At 44.4% G+C, this 20,321-nt stretch overlaps 1 protein-coding gene across 1 annotated transcript; it reads left to right on the top strand.

The window, feature by feature from the left end:
- The first annotated feature begins 3,312 nt into the window (after positions 1-3,312).
- Positions 3,313-18,448, top strand: LOC130277391 (uncharacterized). The gene is made up of 3 exons (XM_056528046.1): positions 3,313-3,739; positions 14,080-14,135; positions 18,079-18,448. The coding sequence occupies exons 1-3, from the start codon at positions 3,313-3,315 to the stop codon at positions 18,424-18,426; spliced, it is 831 nt and encodes a 276-aa protein (XP_056384021.1). The 3' UTR covers positions 18,427-18,448.
- The last annotated feature ends 1,873 nt before the right edge of the window (positions 18,449-20,321 follow it).

Below are 20,321 nucleotides of genomic sequence, written 5' to 3'. Positions count from 1 at the left end.
CTGCAACACATTCAGATTTAGGGATATTTGGTACACACAGACAAGCGGAGTGGCCATGGGTACCCCAGTGGCATGTACCCTGGCCAACCTGTATATCGCCATGTTTCAAAAAAAAATTCTATGTAACCCATGGCTGAAACATGCTGCCTGCTATTGTCACTTTGTCGACGATGTTTCTATGGTTTGGATAGACACCAAGTCTTATTTCACTGACTTTGTATCCTTCCTCAAGAACACTAACAACATGGATCTGAGTCTTATTTCCAAGATAGGTCCGAGTGAGTTAGAATTCCTTGACGTAATTGCGGTGGTTGAAGATGATGGCTTAGTCAGGAAAGGATATTGCAAGCCTACTGCTTGCAACTCACTGTTCCACTTCAAAAGTTACCACCCCGAGCACGTCAAGGCAGCGGTTCCTTACGGACAGTTCTTGAGACTGAGGTGCATAAATAGCAGAGAAATAGATTATTAGGCCCAAGCCATGGAACTTAAAAAACAATTGCTAGATAGGGGAGATCCAGAGTCAGTGCTAAAAAATGCCATGGAAAAAAAGTTAGAGTTACAAAAAGATAGAAAAGAACACAGAACAAGGAAGAGGCAAATAACTTGTGATGGAAACACAGAACCCCGTTACTTCTCCTTTCCCTCCCCCTTTTAATTTCTCCTTATCCTTCCAGTAAAGCTCTCTGGCTAGATAAATAAATAAATTGATTAATGATTAAAAAAAAATGATTCACCATTATATGCATTTGGGAGAAAGTGCAAAAATTAATGCTTTTAAAAAAATGTAGAAAACTAAAAAAAAAACATCCGAGTACAGAGTAGCCTGAAAGATGTGCATAGGAATAAAAATTAGCTAAAAAAAAGTCCCTCTCCCAGGTATGTATTGATGTGGCACCTGTAATTGGTGCGCACATCTCCGGATAGATAGAAATGTGTCACTGGGTGGTGAACCAGTTATCTTCAAAGATGTATTATGTTGGCGCACAAGTTATGTAGTTTATGCTAAAACCTGTTCAATAGATTCTAGATAGGTTGCACCATACATGCTCTGAACACTAGATTCAGAGAACACGTTCACTCGGTAAAAACCAGAAGGGTTCTCCAAAATTTTATAGTATATATTAGAAGAACATGCAGGGGATGTGACGGTTTTAAAATACTTTTGTCTTGAGAGGGTTAATATTGTAACCAGTGGGAACAGACAAGAAGAACTGTTACAATGCAACGCTAGATGAATCATTCAGACCAATGGGTCTGAATGATTGCCTAGATATGTTTTGCATAGATTAGTCCCCATATTCTTTGCAAAACTAATCACTTTCTATTCTTTGCAATTGTTTAATGCTTTATGCTTATGTGAAAATGTTTTTATAATTTTCCTGTATTTTAGATTTGAGTATGACACGCAAACACTCAGATGACACGTCAGAGTCTAGGAAGTACTTACCTAATCTCCCCTGTCAGGGTAGGCAGGATCTGAGGAAGCGCCGGTAGTGGTGCAAAGTAGCTATCATTATCACACTCTTCTAATCTGGTGCTCCACTGGAAATTGATGTCTATGCACCTGAATAAATAAAGAAGCCATGAACCGGAACACCTAACAGTGAGTGCCCCCATTTTTCTTTTGGTGTTTGCTTACCTAGCCAGGTAGGCAGGAAGCCAGACATGTAGATAGGTAGCTAGCTAGGTAGTTAAGTAGCCAGGTATTTAGCTAGGTAACTAGCCTGGTAGGTAGGTAGCTTGCTAGGTAGTTCGATAGCCAGGTATGTAGTTAGGTAGCTAGCTAAGTAGTAAGGTAACCAGGTATGTAGTTAGGTAGCTAGCTAAGTAGTTAGGTAGCCAGGTATGAAGGTAGGTAGATAGGTAGTTAGGTTTCCAGGTATGTAGGTAAGTATGTAGTCAGTAAGTTAAATACCCAGGTATGTAGGTAACTAGGTAACCAGGTAGGTAGCTATTTAGGTATCCAGGGCTTGATAATGGCTAGGTGAGCTAGCCGAAACGTCGCCATCTTCACGTTTGTGTGAATAAAGACCACTTTTTTTGCAGCATATGGGAGTGCGGTTGCCGTTCGTTTTCTATGTGGAGGGATTCGTAACCAGGATCTGTAGCAACTGGACGCACCCTATCATTACTGCATTGACCCTAGGAGTGCTGCTCTCTTGGAGTTTTCTATTTGGGTATCCAGGTATGTAGGTATTTAGCTAGCTAGGTAGTTAGGTAGCCAGGAATGTAGGTAGCCAGGTATGTAGGTAGCTAGCTATGTAGGTAGTTCAGTACTTAGTTATGTGGGTAGGTAGATAGCTAGGCACTTTGGTATCCAGGTATGTAGGTAGCTAGATAACCAGTTATGTCGGTAGGTAGCTATTTTGGTGGCCGGGTATGTAGGTAGGTAATCAGGTATGTAGGTAGTTCAGTAGCCAGGTATGAAAGTAGGTAGGTAGCTAGGTATTTAGGCAGCTAGCTAGGTAGCCAGGTATGTAAGTAGTTAGTTAGGTAGCTAGGTAACAAGTTATGTAAGGCTCCTTTCAAACTATGAATTTTTCCGTTTACAAACTTCCGTCACATGTTCCGTCACTACAGCTGCAAAACCCGGCAGTTACAAAACCTCTGACGGCCGTGATTAAATTGCATTGCAGCCTATGGGGTTTTGTAACTGCCCGTTTGCACCCGTATATTCCCGTAATTCATTAGGGGCGTTATACAGTGATGGGACATCGTGGCGGAAAAATTACTGCATGCAGTAGTCTGGTAGGTAGGTAGTCCCCACCCCTTTCTGCCACGTTGGAAAAAAGTAAAAAACAAACCAATGAGTGATGTAATCGCGTCTGCACTATGTGGGGGAAGAGGCCACGGTTTCCTATCAGTGTAAGCTACAAGTGTGTGTCTTACACTGACAGGCAGCTTGCACCTGTATAAAGGAGTGCACATATAGGTAAATGTGGCACTTGCTCACCTGAAGATCCAGGAAAAGACCCCTGGATTCCCATTAGGCATTTTGCCTAGGAAAAACCCGCACGTTACTATGAACGTTGTACTTATCACTGTGTGGACTTTAGTTTATTTACATCCTTAGGGAATACATTTTTTTCTAGTCACACAGTCTATTTCTAATGTCAGTCGCCTTGTAAAAAGTCATAAAAGTTACAAACCGACAATGAGCTGCGAGATATCATTACCTTCTAAGCGCCGTCTGCTAGTCAAATGAGAAGGCTTACTGAAATATTCATCGGAAACACATACATGGAGACTGCAGGCTATGGGAAAACACAAGAATAGACAAACCTATGGAATGGTCTGTGACAGCCTAAAATGATACATGTGAAAGACAACCGCGTAGCTCCATTATTCCCAGGCACTTGTCAACAGACTACTGGCAGGGATAAGTTTTTTGGGGAAGGACAAGTCAACAAATCCTCACTTCCAGGTAACATAGAGAAGCATTGTCAGCATCAGACGACAGCAGTGACCTGTGAGGAAAGAAATGGCGCACTGCAGAATAAAGAATACTCTCACAATGGATTTAACCGGGACAGAACAAGTCATATATTTACCTGCTCTCCTGGAGATGTGCACAGTCCATACGTAGGACTGTCAGGAACCTGTCATCATAGTATCAGACACCAGGAGGTCGATGCTTTTCTGAAAGATTCAAGGGCGGCAGTAAATAACGCAATTCCATTTTCTTGCTGTGGGTTACCTACAGCACAAAGCGGGATCGTAGCGGTACATCAAGGAGGTAAGATCTATTTCTACGGTAAAATCATCACATCTATCTGTGAAAAAATTTCTTACATTTTACTTTTATTCTCAAGTTTGTGAGTAAGATTATTAAAGGGGTACTCCAGTGGAAAGACAAATGCTTTCAAATCATCTTGTGCCAGAAAGTTATACAGATTTGTAAATTACTTCTATTTTTGAATCCTAACCCTTCCAGTACTTATCAGCCGCTGTATGCTACAGAGGAAGTTGTGTAGTTCTTTCCAGTCTGACCACACTGCTCTCTGCTGCCACCTCTGTCAATGTCAGGAACTGTCCCGGGTATGAGCAAATACCCATAGTAAACCTCTCCTGCTACGGACAGTTCCTGACATGGACCAAGGTGTCAACAGAGAGCACTGTGGTCAGACTGGAAAGAACTGCACAACTTCCTTTGGAGCATACAGAAGCTGGTAAGTACTGCAAGGATTAAAATTTATAAATAAAAGTAATTTACAAATCTGTTTAACTTTCTGGCACCAGTTAATTTGAAAAAAAATTTTTTGACCAGTGTACTTTAACCTGTTAAGGATGGCGGGCGTATCCATACACCCCCGTTTTAAAGTCCTTAAGGACTGAGGGCGAATGGATACACCCGTGGGAATTCCGGTCCCGCCGCTAGCCGATTGGGGACCGGATCGGGATGCCTGCTGAAATCATTCAGCAAGCATCCCGGCACATCGCCGAGGGGGGTCCTGAGACACCCAGATGTCGGCGATCGGAGAAAAACGCATGTCAATTCAGACATGCGATTTTCTCCAATTCCGGGCTGATCGGGTCTCTGTTGACCCGATCACCCGGAAAATAGGGATGATCGGAGTTGTCAGTGACAGCCCCGATCATCCTAAGGGATAGGAGTGAGGTTGCAGTGCTGCTATCTCCTCCTATCCCCTGGCATTAGTCAGAACTGAGTTCTGACCAATGGCAGCGCAGGACAGGGGGTTGCCATGGAAACCCCCCGTTCTGCCCACCCCTGGATGTCGGGCATAACGGGGGGGGGGGGGGGGGGGGAAATGGAGGCCTTTACCTGAGGACCAGATGCCTGGGGCCCGGCGATCATCGCAGACATCCACCGGAGATCACGGCTCAGATAGGGAATCGACGGTGGGGGGGAGAAAGGAAAGTGAAAGTAAAGTGATCTTTACTGTGGCAACCACTAGGAAGGCCGGACTGCAACTTCCAGCATGCCCAGACAGCCAAAGGCTGTCTGGGCATGCTGGGAGATGTAGTTTTGCAACATCTGGAGGGTCACAGTTTGGTGACCACTGTTACAGTGGTGCCCAAACGGTAGCCCTCCAGATGTTGCCAAACTACAACTCTCAGCATGCCTAGACCACCCAGGCATGCTGGGAGTTGTAGTTCTGTAACATCTGTCCCTTCAGATTTTGCAATTTTCATGACATTTTTGAAAATTGCTGCTCTACTTTGAAGGCCTCTAATTTTTTCAAAAAGCAAAAATATGTCCATTTTATGATGCCAACATAAAGTGGACATATTGTATTTGTGAATAAAAATAAAATTATTTGGAATATCCATTTTCCTTACAAGCAGAGAGCTTCAAAGTTTAAGATTTAAGTAACGCCGAAAATTTACCACCAAAATAAAGTAGAATATGTCACAAAAAAACAATCTCAGAATCAGAATATTCGGTAAAAGCGTTTTAGAGTTATTAACGCTTAACCCCTTAAGGACCGAGCCCTTTTTCACCTTAAGGACCGGAGCATTTTTTGCAATTCTGACCACTGTCATTTTAAACATTAATAACTCTGGAATGCTTTTAGTTATCATTCTGATTCCGAGATTGTTTTTTCGTGACATATTCTACTTTAACTTAGTGGTAAAATTTTATGGTAACTTGCATCCTTTCTTGGTGAAAAATCACCAAATTTGATGAAAAAAATGAAAATTTTGTATTTTTCTAACTTTGAAGCTCTCTGCTTGTAAGGAAAATGGATATTCAAAATATTTTTTTTTTTGGGTTCACATATACAATATGTCTACTTTATGTTTGCATCATAAAATTTATGAATTTTTACTTTTGGAAGACACCAGAGGGCTTCAAAGTTCAGCAGCAATTTTGAAATTTTTCACAAAATTTTCAAACTCGCTATTTTTCATGGACCAGCTCACGTTTGAAGTGGATTTGAAGGGCCTTCATATTAGAAATGCCCCATAAAAGACCCCATTATAAAAACTACACCCCCCAAAGTATTCAAAATGACATTCAATAAGTGTATTAACCCTTTAGGTGTTTCACAGGAATAACAGCAAAGTGAAGGAGAAAATTCAAAATCTTCATTTTTTACACTCGCATGTTCTTGTAGACCCAATTTTTTTATTTTTGCAATTGGTAGAAAGGTGAAAATTTTTACTTGTATTTGAAACCCAATTTCTCTCGAGTAAACACATACCTCATATGTCTATGTTAATTGTTCAGCGGGCGCAGTAGAGGGTTCAGAAGGGAAGGAGCGACAAATGGTTTTTGGGGGGCATGTCACCTTTAGGAAGCCCCTATGGTGCCAGAACAGCAAAAAAAACACACATGGCATACCATTTTGGAAACTAGACCCCTCAGGGAACGTAACAAGGGGTAAAGTGAACCTTAATACCCCACAGGTGTTTCACGACTTTTGCATATGTAAAAAAAATCATTTTTTTTTACCTAAAATGCTTGGTTTCCCAAAAATTTTACATTTTTAAAATGTGTAATAGCAGAAAATACCCCCCAAAATTTGAAACCCAATTTCTCCCGATTCAGAAAACACCCCATATGGGGGTGAAAATTGCTCTGCTGGCGCACTACAGGTCTCAGAAGAGAAGGAGTCACATTTGGCTTTTTGAAAGCAAATTTTGCTCTGGGGGCATGCCGCATTTAGGAAGCCCCTATGGTGCCAGAACAGCAAAAAAAAAAAAACACATGGCATACCATTTTGGAAACTAGACCCCTCTGGGAAAGTAACAAGGGGTAATGTGAACCTTAATACCCTACAGGTGTTTCACGACCTTTGCATATGTAAAAAAAAAAATATTTATTTTTTACCTAATATGCTTGGTTTCCCAAAATTTTTACATTTTTAAAAAGGGTAATAGCAGGAAATACCCCCCAAAATTTGAAGCCCAATTTCTCCCGATTCAGAAAACACCCCATATGGGGGTGAAAAGTGCTCTGCTGGTGCACTACAGGTCTCAGAAGAGAAGGAGTCACATTTGGCTTTTTGAAAGCAAATTTTGCTCTGGGGGCATGCCGCATTTAGGAAGCCCCTATGGTGCCAGAACAGCAAAAAAAAAAACACATGGCATACCATTTTGGAAACTAGACCCCTCGGGGAACGTAACAAGGGGTAATGTGCACCTTAATACCCTACAGGTGTTTCACGACTTTTGCATATGTGAACATTTTTTATTTTTTTTTACCTAAAATGCTTGGTTTCCCAAAATTTTTACATTTTTAAAAAGGGTAATAGCAGAAAACACCCCCCAAAATTTGAAGCCCAATTTCTCCCGATTCAGAAAACACCCCATATGGGGGTGAAAAGTGCTCTGCTGGCGCACTACAGGTCTCAGAAGAGAAGGAGTCACATTTGGCTTTTTGAAAGCAAATTTTGCTCTGGGGGCATGCCGCATTTAGGAAGCCCCTATGGTGCCAGCACAGCAAAAAAAAAAAACACATGGCATACCATTTTGGAAACTAGACCCCTCGGGGAACGTAAAAAGGGGTTAAGTGAACCTTTATACCCCACAGGTGTTTCATGACTTTTGTATATGTAAAAAAAAATTATTTTTTTTTACCTAAAATGCTTGTTTTCCCAAAAATTTTACATTTTTAAAAAGGGCAATAGCAGAAAATACCCCACAAAATTTGAAGCCCAATTTCTCCCGAGTACGGCGATACCCCCTAAACTGTTGCCTTGAAATACGACAGGGCTCCAAAGTGAGAGCGCCATGCGCATTTGAGGCCTAAATTAGGGATTGCATAGGGGTGGACATAGGGGAATTCTACGCCAGTGATTCCCAAACAGGGTGCCTCCAGCTGTTGTAAAACTCCCAGCATGCCTGGACAGTCAGTGGCTATCTGGCAATACTAGGAGTAGTTGTTTTGCAACAGCTGGAGGCTCCGTTCTGGAAACAGTGGCGTACCAGACGTTTTTCATTTTTATTGGGGAGGGGAGGGGGGCTGTGTAGGGGTATATGTATATGTAGTGTTTTTTTACTTTTTATTTTATTGTGTGTTAGTGTAGTGTAGAGTTTTTAGGGTACAGTCGCACGGGCGGGGGTTCACAGTAGTTTCTCGCTGGCAGTTTGAACTGCGGCAGAAAATTTGACGCAGCTCAAACTTGCAGCCGGATACTTACTGTAATCCTCCGCCCATGTGAGTGTACCCTGTACGTTCACATTGGGGGGGGGGGGGGGGGGGGAACATCCAGCTGTTGCAAAACTACAACTCCCAGCATGTACGGTCTATCAGTGCATGCTGGGAGTTGTAGTTTTGCAACAGCTGGAGACACACAGGTTGTGAAACACCGAGTTTGGTAACAAACTCAGTGTTTTGCAACCAGTGTGCCTTCAGCTGTTGCAAAAGCTACAACCCCCAGCATGTACGGACAGCGGAAGGGCATGCTGGGTCTTGTAGTTATGCAACAGCCGGAGGCATACTACATTGGCTGGGGATGCTGGGGATTGTAGTTATGCAACAGCTGGAGACACACTGGTTTACTACTTAACTCAGTGTGCCTTCAGCTGTTGCAAAACTACAACTCTCAGCAGTCACCGACAGCCAACGGGCATGCTGGGAGTTGTAGTTATGCAACCACCAGATGCACCACTACAACTCCCAGCATGCACTTTAGCTGATTGTGCAAGCTGGGAGTTGTAGTTACACAACAGCTGAAGGTACACTTTTCCATAGAAAAAATGTGCCTCCAGCTGTTGCAAAACTACAAGTCCCAGCATGCCCATAAGGGCATGCTGGGAGTTGTGGTGGTCTGCCTCCTGCTGTTGAATAACTACAGCTCCCAGCATGCCCTTGTTGCATGCTGGGAGCTGTTGCTAAGCAACAGCAGGAGGCTGTCACTCACCTCCAACGATCCTCGCCGCACAGGTCAGTCCCTCGTCGTCTCCGCCGCCGCCGCTGCTCCTGGGGCCCCGATCCCAACAGGGACGCCGGGGATCGGGGTCCCCAGCACCGGGGGTCGTCTTCCCGCACCCGCTCACGTCCTCCGGAAGAGGGGCGGAGCGGGTTGCAGGAGTGACACCCGCAGCAGGCGCCCTGATTGGTCGGCCGGTAATCCGGCCGACGAATCAGGGCGATCGTGAGGTGGCACCAGTGCCACCTCACCCCTGCTGGCTCTGGCTGTTCAGGGCCGTCTCTGACGGCCCCGATCAGCCAGTAATTCCGGGTCATCGGGTAACTGGAGACCCGATTGACCCGGAATCTGCCGCAGATCGCTGGACTGAATTGTCCAGCGATCTGCGGCAATCGCCGACATGGGGGGACATAATGACCCCCCTGGGCGATATGCCGGGATGCCTGCTGAACGATTTCAGCAGGCATCCGGCTCCGGCTCCCCTCCGGCTAGCGGTGGGGGCCGGAAATGCTCAGGGCGTATCCATACGCCCTCGGTCCTTAAGGACTTGGAAACGGGGGCGTATGGATACGCCCTATGTCCTTAAGGGGTTAAAGTGACGGTGGTCAGAATTGCGAAAAAGGGCTCAGTCCTTAAAGCGTACCTGTCATAGTGCAAAAAAAGGAAAAAAAGTGATATGTTACTCAGTACCCAATCCTGAGCATATCATTTTTATGTGTCGGACCTATATATCCCGAGATATAAGCATTTATATGCTGGTGAGTAACGTTTTCATTGTGCAGACTGGAGGGGGCGTGTCAGTCTGTCTCCTTCACAGTGTATGTAGGAACATTCCTATACAGGTAGGGGTATGTGCAGAGCATTGCACCATTGTCTGTAATACAGACAACAGTGCAATGCTCTGCACATACCTCCACCTGTATAGGAATGTTCATACACACACTGCTATACACATGGGGGGGCGGTATGTGCAGAACATTGCACCGTTGCCTGCACATACCCCCACCTGTATAGACACATGGGGGGGGGGTATGTGTAGACTGCAGAGCATTGCACCCTTGGATCTTTGGAAGACCCTAGGGTGCAATGTTCTGCAGTGCACCTAGCCCCATGTGCAGAGGCCCTGGCTGGGAGGATAGCTAAGACACTTACAGAACCAGCCGGGGCCGCAGCACCGGACGCATTAGAGGCCGCAGCACGGGAAGGTGCCGGAGCACAGGACGCATTAGAGGCTGCAGCAGGGACCGCAGCACGGGAGAAAGCAGGAATCCTGGCCGAAGCAGTGACGATCCTCCAGGGCCAGCTCCACATAAGCAAAGGACAGGCATATTTAGTAGTTTACACAGTGGCAACGTACCAGGTAAAGCTTCTCAATGCGCTCTGCAGTGGGTTGAATTGGGAACTGACCTTGAGGCTTGTCTGAGGGCAGTGAGGGAGAGGGGGGGGTGGGATGCCTGTGTGAGCGCGCCCCCGTGCAAGTTCACAGGCAGTGCGTGCCCACACATACACAATAGATATCTCCTATACTGGATACCGGTATGCTTTACGGCCGGTATCCAGTATTCTGTAAAATCTAGACTAATATGTCTGGCTAAAAGACAGGCGACCCCTAGTGGTGGCTATTTTGAGCTTTAATTTCAGGTGAAAATGTAAAAAAAAAATTAACAGTAGTATATTGTGAAAAGTCATATTATAATGAGTCCTGCAATATATGAAAAGTTTTCAACAATGACAGTGCCTCCTTATGGTGAACAAGGGCTCAGTCCTTAAGGGGTTAAAGGAGTTATCCAGTATAAAAAAAAAATCCCCTATCCTCCAGATAGAGGATAAGTGTCAGATCGCAGGGGGGCCAAACTTCATTTCACTAGGGGACATGAAACATTTGATATCTATTACATATATATATATATATATATATATATATATATATATATATATTTATATATACACTTAGAAGTACATAGCTTTCTAAAGCAGTATTGGTGGTCAGTGTAACCCTGACAGGCACTCTATTAGACAAGGCCTCTGGCTTGTACTATGGCAGACCTGGGGGCCTTTCTTAGGCCCCAGTTCTCATGGTGACACATTAAATACATGTTACATTTAAATGTATTACTAATACTGTAACTAGAAGAACCCTCAATGACTCTAACTTGTTACAGTGACCATTTAGTGGTAGATATCAGCCCTATATAGGTTATATAAGATTAATCTGCAGATGATCTAAGGGATTACCATGCAGATACATCCAGACACACAAGTGGCATCTTCGTGGAATTGTTCTTTTTCTTTTTCTTCATCCCAGACCACCACGATGACTTCTTCCAGCCATGACTTTGCATAATTTTACAGAAAACATCTTAGGTTCTGTTGGGAAAATTATATTTTTATATTTATTTCTTATATATCTGTATAAATATATATTGTCTAACTAAAGATGGTGTTGGCCGTTTTTTTTTCTATTTTTTCTATTTTCAGTAAATTCAGTAAATCTTAGTTTTGTCCAGCTCCCAGTAATGTTTGAAACTATCCAACTGACCTTGGTAGAATAAAGAAGCTTTTGTAGGTTAATGAACCTCTTGCTACATTAAGAAAGAAACTGTAAAAGGGACACTGTAATTGGTAATAAAGTTATACACCATGAGCCACCAGTGTTCCTTAGCCAATCAGCTGACACTCAGAGTGTTGCCATATAAAAAAAAAGGCTGTATTCTAATTTTGTTGGTATGTTTTCTTCTGCGGAGCTGTTTTTTCTGCATGTAAGGGAACATTCACCTGTATCGATACATATGCATTAAATCTGTCTGCTAATCAACACGGCTAGAGTTGACTGATCACAGGGAGAAATAGATCCTAAAAGGTTCCCTACATTTTCAGCACATTCTTCACCTCTTCCCAACCTATAGTGCCCCAAGTGGTAGTCACCTAATTGTCCCCAAAACGGTAAGTGCCCTCTTTGTGCCTCCAACACGGTAACATGGCCCATTTTGTTTCCTCACGCAGTATATTTGCCTCCTTTGGCACCCCCACTCAATAGTTTTTCCTCACCTATCAGTGATTTTGCCCCTTTTACCCCCCCCCCCCCCCCCCCCCCATCTGCTGCTGTTAAAGAAAACAATTATTCCCACCTAGCATCATTCCTAGGTGTTCTTTTCCTGGAGTTTCTTTCCTCCGTGCTGTCCTTCTGGGTTCGCAGGCTGGGTAAGACGTGGCCAATAATGCTCCAGATGAACACTCAAGATACCAAGGGGCACCATTGATGTGAAGCCTATGTCGAACTTCTTAAAAAGGAAGAAATTTTCTCCAAAGCCAGGTGCTTCTCCCAATAAAAAGTTATCTTTATTCCGTCAGGAAAGACATAAAAAGTTGGTTGAAAACTCTGCTTTTAATGTTTTTGATAATACACTAGGATCGCGCTCCTCTGTTCTTTTTGTCTCTTCAGTACACTATGTCGAGCTTCTGGCATCATCAGCGTGCTCCCAAAATCTTATAGACCCAGGCCTTAAAACAGTCGGGAGGGAGTCAATGGGTTTCTGCTGCACTGTAGCTTTTGCCTGTATCCCTGTCTTGAGGACTCAGATGCAGTTAACACTAGTGCTTGTCTAGGTCACCAAGCACTGTATCTGGTCATGTGCACCCAGCTGACCAATGCAGCCTTGGCTCCCCAAAGGCTGTGGTTCCTATAGCAGCCACCATAGCCACTATAGTGGTAGTTACACCCCTGATGCATGTCCAGGAGGACACCACTATTAGTGAATGCAGACAGATCACTTTATCTTCCATTAGCTATAGCAGAAAGTTCCATTCAGGTCTTTCTCAGCTAGTTGCTGCGAGTATCCCTGAAATGATTTGGGGGGCCATACTTGCAGCAACCAGCTGATTACTGGGGTGACTTTCTATATAAACAGGGTTGTCTTATTGAGTTCGCACTACAGAATTTCCTTCTGGAATTTCCAGTCGGAAATTCTGGTGCAGCAGAATCCTATTGCTGGCAATGGGATTCCCCTGTACAGCGCACACTATAGAATGTCAGTGGTGTATATTGTCTATGAAAACGGCAAGGACCATGCGCACTCGGAATCTCCAGACAAAATGTCTCAGTCCGGAAATACTGTAGTGTGAACCCAGCCTAAGGACTTTTCATCATATAGCAGACATACCGTATATTGTACAGCAGGGGCCAAAGCATCAAGATAATCTTATATACTGTACCTTCCTCACAACACACATCTTTACAGCCAATGAGACACCTAAATCTTTGTTCACATGTGGATGTCGACTAGGGTTGCCACCTGGCTGGTATTTTGGCCACTCTGCTGGTATTTTGGCCACTCTGCTGGTATTTTGGCCACTCTGCTGGTATTTATATATAAAAAATACCAGCTATGCAATGTCCGCTATTTTTCCAACCAATCCTCCAACTCCCAGAATGTTGCACCAAAACCTATACCAGTGTTTCCCAACCAGAGCGCCTCCAACTGTTGCAAAACTACAACTCCCAGCATGCCCGCAAAGACGTTGGCTGTCCGGCATGCTGGGAGTTGTAGTTTTACAACAGCTGGAGGCACCCCTGGTTGGCAAACAGTGACCTATACTATATACTACTATATAGTCCTACATGCTGGGAGTTGTAGTTTTCGTTTGGGGCAGCTGTTGAGCCACAGGCTGTATAAGGGCATGCTGGGAGTTATAGTTAGTAACTGACTGCAACTCCCAAATTTAATAAAAAAAAGCGATCAAAAAGTCACATCAAAACAAAAATGGTACTGTTAATAACTACAGATCGGGACACAAAAAATGAGCCCTCATACAGGCCCATATAAAGAGAAATAATAAAAGTTATAGGGGTTAGAATAGGAAAACATTTCCCACACATATGTGTATCCTGTGATGTCACGCATATATAATTAATTATGCTAATTAGCATGGCAGGTATTTTCTTTTGCAAGATAGGAGGCGACCCTAATTTCGGTCGCAGAAACCTCATAAATTTCCTCATCAAAATCCATGCAGAAAGCTGATCAGCCAGAAATTAGGAAGGGAGCAGATACTTTTCCACAGCCCCGTGTAGCATGGAATTTATTGGCTATTGCTTATACGAACAAATGTATTCTAGTTATAATCTGGGAACTGTTTTAATGAGGTGATGCTTAAAAATGAAATATATATTGTCCCAAATATGACACATGCATTGAGCTACAGATCTGACCACCACCGTATTTATTTTCTATGCAAGGTGGGCGCTGGGTTCCCGAATACCTGTCCCATGAAAAGAAAGAAGACCCCAGAAAGGTACAATACTCATATCTGGGAAGAACAATGGGGCAGCTAAGTCTACAATTATAAATTAAAGGGGTACATCGGTGGAAAACTTATTTTTTCTTTTAATCAACTGATGCCAGAAAGTTAAACAATTTTGTAAATTACTTCTATTAAAAAATCTTAATCCTTCCAGTACTCATCAGCTGCTGTATAATACAGAGGAAATTCTTTTCTTTTTGGATTTCTTTTCTGTCACGACCACAGTGCTCTCTTCTGACACCTCTGTCCTTGTCCGGAACTGTCCAGAGCAGGAAAAATTTGCCATAGAAAACATATGCTGCTCTGGAAAGTTCCTAAAATGGACAGAGGTGTCAGCAGAGAGCACTGTGGTCATGACAGAAAAGAAATCCAAAAAGAAAAGAATTTCCTCTGTAGTATACAGCAGCTAATAATTACTGGAAGGATTAAGATTTTTTAATAGAAGTAATTTACAAATCTGTTTAACTTTCTGGCACCAGTTGATTTTTTTCCCACCACCAGAGTATCCCCTTAAAGGGGTTCTTCGGTGCTTACACATCTTTTCCCCTATCCAAAGGATAGGGGATAAGATGCCTGATCGCGGGAGTCCCGCCGCTGGGGACCCCCGGGATCTTGCACGCGGCACCCCGTTTGTAATCAGTCCCCGGAGCGTGTTCGCTCCAGGACTGATTACAGGCGGCCACCTGGCCGGCGGCGTGTGACGTTACGCCTTCGCCCCTCAATGCAAGCCGACGGGTGGGGGTGTGATAGCTGTCACACCCCCTCCTGTAGGCTTGCATTGAGGGGCGGAGCGTGACGTTACACGGGGGCGGAGGCGTGACGTCACACGCCGCCGGCCCGGTGGTCGCCTGTAATCAGTCCTGGAGCGAACACGCTCCGGGGACTGATTACAAACGGGGTGCCGCGTGCAAGATCCTGGGGGTCCCCAGCGGCGGGACTCCCGCGATCAGGCATCTTATCCCCTATCCTTTGGATAGGGGAAAAGATGTGTAAGCACCGGAGTACCCCTTTAAATACTTTTGGGATAAATTGAAATCATAGGAGTACCCCTTTAGTGCTCCAATTATTTCCTAAAGAAAATCAATTGTATACAAATATCCTCTAACTATAATCCTTCAGGAAAGGGTCCCTTAGCCAATCACTGGCTGAAGTAGATGACCACTGTAAACATTGACTAGGTGGGCATTTTACTGCAGGGTTGACATGTCTGAGGAAGTGGGGAAGGAAGTACTGGAACATACGGGGGCAGGATTTTAAAAAAGTGCCTCCTTATTTTGCCAGAATACCTTTAGGTAGGAGTAGGGTCACACATTGCATATATGCAATGTATTTTACACTGTGCAGCAGGAAATAGCTGCATATTCTCCTATGAGCAGACATACAGGGCTACCCGTGACAGCCCGTGTTCAGCGAGGTTTGGAGTTGGGCACCACACGCCCACATGATTGTGACACGGAGGCCTCACTGTGCACACAGGGCTACCATGTGGGGGAGATTTATTAAAAATCAGAGGCAGAGGTGCAGTTGCCCATGGCAAGCAATCAGATTACGTCTTTCATTTTTAAATAGACCTGTGAAAAATGAAAGAAGAAATCTGATTGGTTGCTATGGGCAACTGCACCACTCTTTCTCTACACAGGTTTTGATAAATCTCCCCGTGTTTCTGCTCATAGGAGAATACGCAGCATATACACAATGGCCCAGATTTATTAAACTGTAAATAAAATAAAAGTGGTGTTTTTTCCACAGCGACCAATCACAGCTCAGCTTTCGCTTTACCAGAGCTCGTTAGCTGAGCTGTGATTGGTCGCTGTGGAAAAAACTCCACTTTTTCTCTAACACAATTTGATAAATCTGGGCCAAGGTGTGACCCTACCTTTATGCTATGTTCACATGCTGGATATTTTTTTTATGGCATGTCTGCCCGGAAAATTTCAGCAGAAACGCCAATGCATTTCCAAGGAGATTCTGCAGAAAGAATTGTGTCAATTCTTTCTGCGGAATCTGCTTGGAAATGCATTACTGTTTCTGCTGAAATTTTACAGGCGGACATGCCACAAAAAAAAAAGAATCCAGCATGTGAACATAGCATAAAGGCTAGAATTTCCGTAACAGATGTTTCCACTGCGGAAATTCCACCATGTACATGGTGCAGCAGAATCACATTGAAAACAATGAGACTCTACTGAAACAGAATTTCCAAGCTAAATGTTTTCGCCAGATTCTGCTCATAATTTCCGCCATGTGAATGAGGCCTTAGGGTACGTTGGCACAAGCACATTTTGCTGCATATTTTTCCGCAGCTAGTTTTGCCACCCATTGGCTTGCAGCAAAATACGCATGTGTGAACGTCCCCCTACACCAGATGTCCTCTTGAGAAAGGGAAATAACCATAACACGTGTCGAGGTGGTGGCGGAGGTGCTCCCTGGATACCAGTATGTCCCAATCGGGTAATTCACTGGCTTGATATTATATTGTACTGACATACATAGTGTACAGAGCTGGTGTGATGCATACTTATCAGTGTACTGTTTGTACAGTGGTCCCTCCACATACGATGGTAATCCGTTCCAAATGGACCATCGTTTGTTGAAACCATCGTATGTTGAGGGATCCGTGCAATGTAAAGTATAGGACAGTGGTCTACAACCTGCGGACCTCCAGATGTTGCAAAACTACAACACCCACCATGCAGTTTTGCAACATCTGGAGGTCCGTAGGTTGAAGACCACTGGTATTGGAGGTTATACTCACGTGTCCTCGCCGCTCCGGACCGTCACCGCTGTCCTGGATGTCGCCCCCATCACTGTCGCCGCATCCCCGGGGTGTCCCCTATGTTACGGCAAGGCCTCTGCTTCCCCGGCATCCTCGCTCTCCGTCGCCGCCATCACGTCGCTACGCACGCCGCTCCTATTGGATGATGGGACGGCGTGCGCAGTGACGTGATGACGACGATGGAGAGCGCCGACGATGGAGGGGATCCCAAAAGGGATGCACCGGAGCCCCGAGGACAGGTAAGTGATCGTCAGCGGACCACACGGGGCACCGTAAACTGCTATCTGGTAGCAGCTGAAGCAGTCTGCGCTGCCGGATAGCCGTTTATGCGATGGCCCCGACATACAAAAGCATCGTATGTTGATGCTGCCTTCAACATGCGATGGCCTCTGAGAGGCCATTGTTTTTGGTGTGTTGGTGTGTGTTTTTATGGGTGGTTTATTTTAAAGGAAAACTGTCACATGTTCACTCCCGCACTAACCACAGGTACTGACGGATAGTGCGGGGGACGCTGATTCATATGATGCCTACCTTGCCCGTATCCATCCGACCGTTCGCCCGCAATCTTATTTTTTCTATTTATGCAAATGTGGCTGTAACTGGCACGGCGGGGTTTTCAGGAGCCTAGTGGCACTGTGACGTCAGCACCATCCATCCGCAGCTCCACCCACTGATGAATATTCATCCCCCCCTCCCTCCGGCTCTCCCGAACGCTCCTAACTGGTCTTCACTGGGCATGTGCCACTTCCTGACAAGTGCAGTGAAGACCAGTTAGGAGTGGGGGAGATGGAGAGCAGGAGGGATGAATATTCATAAGCGGACGGCGCTGACGTCACAGTGGCACTAGGCTCCTGAAAACCCTGCCCATGCCAGTTACAGCCACATTTGCATATATGGAAAAACTAAGATCGCGGGCGAACGGTCGGACTGATCCGGGCAAGGTAGGCATCATATGAATCAGCGTCCCCCGCACTATCCGTCAGTTCCTGTGGTTAGTGCGGGAGTGAACATGTGACAGTTTTCCTTTAATGAGAGGGCTATTCTCTTTTGTATTGTCTTTTTGAATTATTAATAAAGATGGTCTTTTCTGATATTGTTGCGACCAATTTGTCTTATGGCAAAATCTGAAAAATTTAAAATCTTTTATTTATTTTTTAGTCCGAAAAGAGCAGTCAAGCGCCTCGCTGTCCTTCTTGCCAAAAATTGACTGTTCGGGTGTTTTCAGTCCCGTACCAAGACCCAGCATACAAACTAAGTGGAGATGAAAAGTCCCGTCCAGCGTCAAGACATCACACCAAAGTCCTTTTACCGATAAAACCTGGAGAGACTTCCGCAACCTCCTCACTGGCGGCTTGGGCAGAGTACCTGAAGTGTTTTGTACGTACTTGTCCTAATACGCAGGAGACGGCGTTCTGTCAGCATTACTACGCCCTGTCTGTGATCTGCTGGACAGCGGTTATTCTCACTCTTATTATAGTCATTGCTGCAACTGTGCATAGTGTCTAATACAGTGTTTCCCAACTAGGGTGCCTCCAGCTGTTGCAAAACTACAACTCCCAGCATGCCTGGACAGCCTTCGGCTGTCCAGGCATGCTGGGAGTCGTAGTTTTGCAACAGCTGGAGGCACCCTGGTTGGGAAACACTGGTCTAATATGAGGCTCCGATGTACAGAAGACTCGTCTCATCTACAAGCAGCAGATTTATTCATTATATTACAAGCAATTGTACAGAGTCAAGAAGATGACTGTAACTATAGAGAATGGGAGATATACAGTATAATCCATGGTGAACATAAAAAATAGTGATTATAACATATATCGTGTTATATTGTACTTTGTTATTTTTATTTGGACGTTTTTTTTTTACCCTAGTGAGATTTATACTCTTACAGCATCTCCGTTTTTCCAGTAATGCAGAATATCTAGAAAGAGCGTAAAGACCCTCAGGCAGAATATAGATTATTTGACACAGTCCTGACCTCAGTATCTGAGGAGAGGGATTTAGGAGAAATTATTTCAGAAGACTTAAAGGTAGGAAGACAATGTAATAGAGCAGCAGGAAACACTAGCAGAATACTTGGATGTATAGGGAGAGGTATAAGCAGTAGAAAGAGAGAAGTGCTCATGCCGCTGTACAGAACACTGGTGAGACCTCACTTGGAGTATTGTGCGCAGTACTGGACCCTGTATCTCCAGAAGGATATAGATACTCTAGAGAGAGTTCAGAGAAGATACTAAACTAGTACATAGACTGCAGGATAAAACTTACCAGGAAAGGTTAAAGGACCTTAACATGTATAGAAGAAAGAAGAGACAGAGGGGATATGATAGAGACTTTTATATACATAAAGGGAATCAACACGGTAAAGGTGGAGAAGAGATTTATATAGAAGAAAAACTACCACAAGAGGACATAGTGTTATATTAGAGGGGCAAAGGTTTCTGCAGTAATGTCAGGAAGTATTACTTTACTGAGAGAGTAGTGGATGCATGGAATAGCCTTCCTGCAGAAGTGGTCGCTGCAAATACAGTTACATAGTTACATAGTTACATAGTTAGTACGGTCGAAAAAAGACATATGTCCATCAAGTTCAACCAGGGAATTAAGGGGTAGGGGTGTGGCGCGATATTGGGGAAGGGATGAGATTTTATATTTCTTCATAAGCATTAATCTTATTTTGTTCCAGGAATGTATCTAATCCTGTTTTAAAGCTGTTAATTGTTCCTGCTGTGACCAGTTCCTGAGGTAGACCGTTCCATAAATTCACAGTCCTCATGGTAAAGAAGGCGTGTCGCCCCTTGAGACTAAACTTTTTCTTCTCCAGACGGAGGGAGTGCCCCCTCGTCCTTTGGGGGGGGTTTAACCTGGAACAGTTTTTCTCCATATTTTTTGTATGGGCCATTAATATACTTATATACGTTTATCATATCCCCCCTTAAATGTCTCTTCTCAAGACTAAACAATTGTAACTCCTTTAATCGCTCCTCATAGCTAAGATGTTCCATTCCCCATATTAGTTTAGTCGCGCGTCTCTGCATCCTTTCCAACTCCGCAGTGTCCCTTTTATGGACAGGTGCCCAAAACTGAACAGCATATTCCAGGTAAGGCCGTACCAATGCTTTATAAAGGGGGAGTATTATGTCCCTGTCCCTCGAGTCCATGCCTCTTTTAATACATGACAATATCCTGCCGACTTTGGAAGCAGCAGCCTGACATTGCATGCTATTCTGTAGTCTGTGATCTACAAGTACACCCAGATCCTTCTCTACCAGTGACTCTGCCAGTTTAATCCCCCCTAAGACATACGATGCATGCAGGTTATTAGTACCCAGATGCATAACTTTACATTTATCCACATTGAACCTCATTTGCCAAGTGGATGCCCAGACACTTAGTCTATC

The sequence above is a fragment of the Hyla sarda genome, chromosome 6 (genome assembly GCF_029499605.1).
Source record: "Hyla sarda isolate aHylSar1 chromosome 6, aHylSar1.hap1, whole genome shotgun sequence".
NCBI classification, from domain to species: domain Eukaryota; kingdom Metazoa; phylum Chordata; class Amphibia; order Anura; family Hylidae; genus Hyla; species Hyla sarda.
The sequence above is the reverse complement of the archived record's forward strand: the minus strand, read 5'-3'. Positions and strand labels throughout refer to the sequence as shown.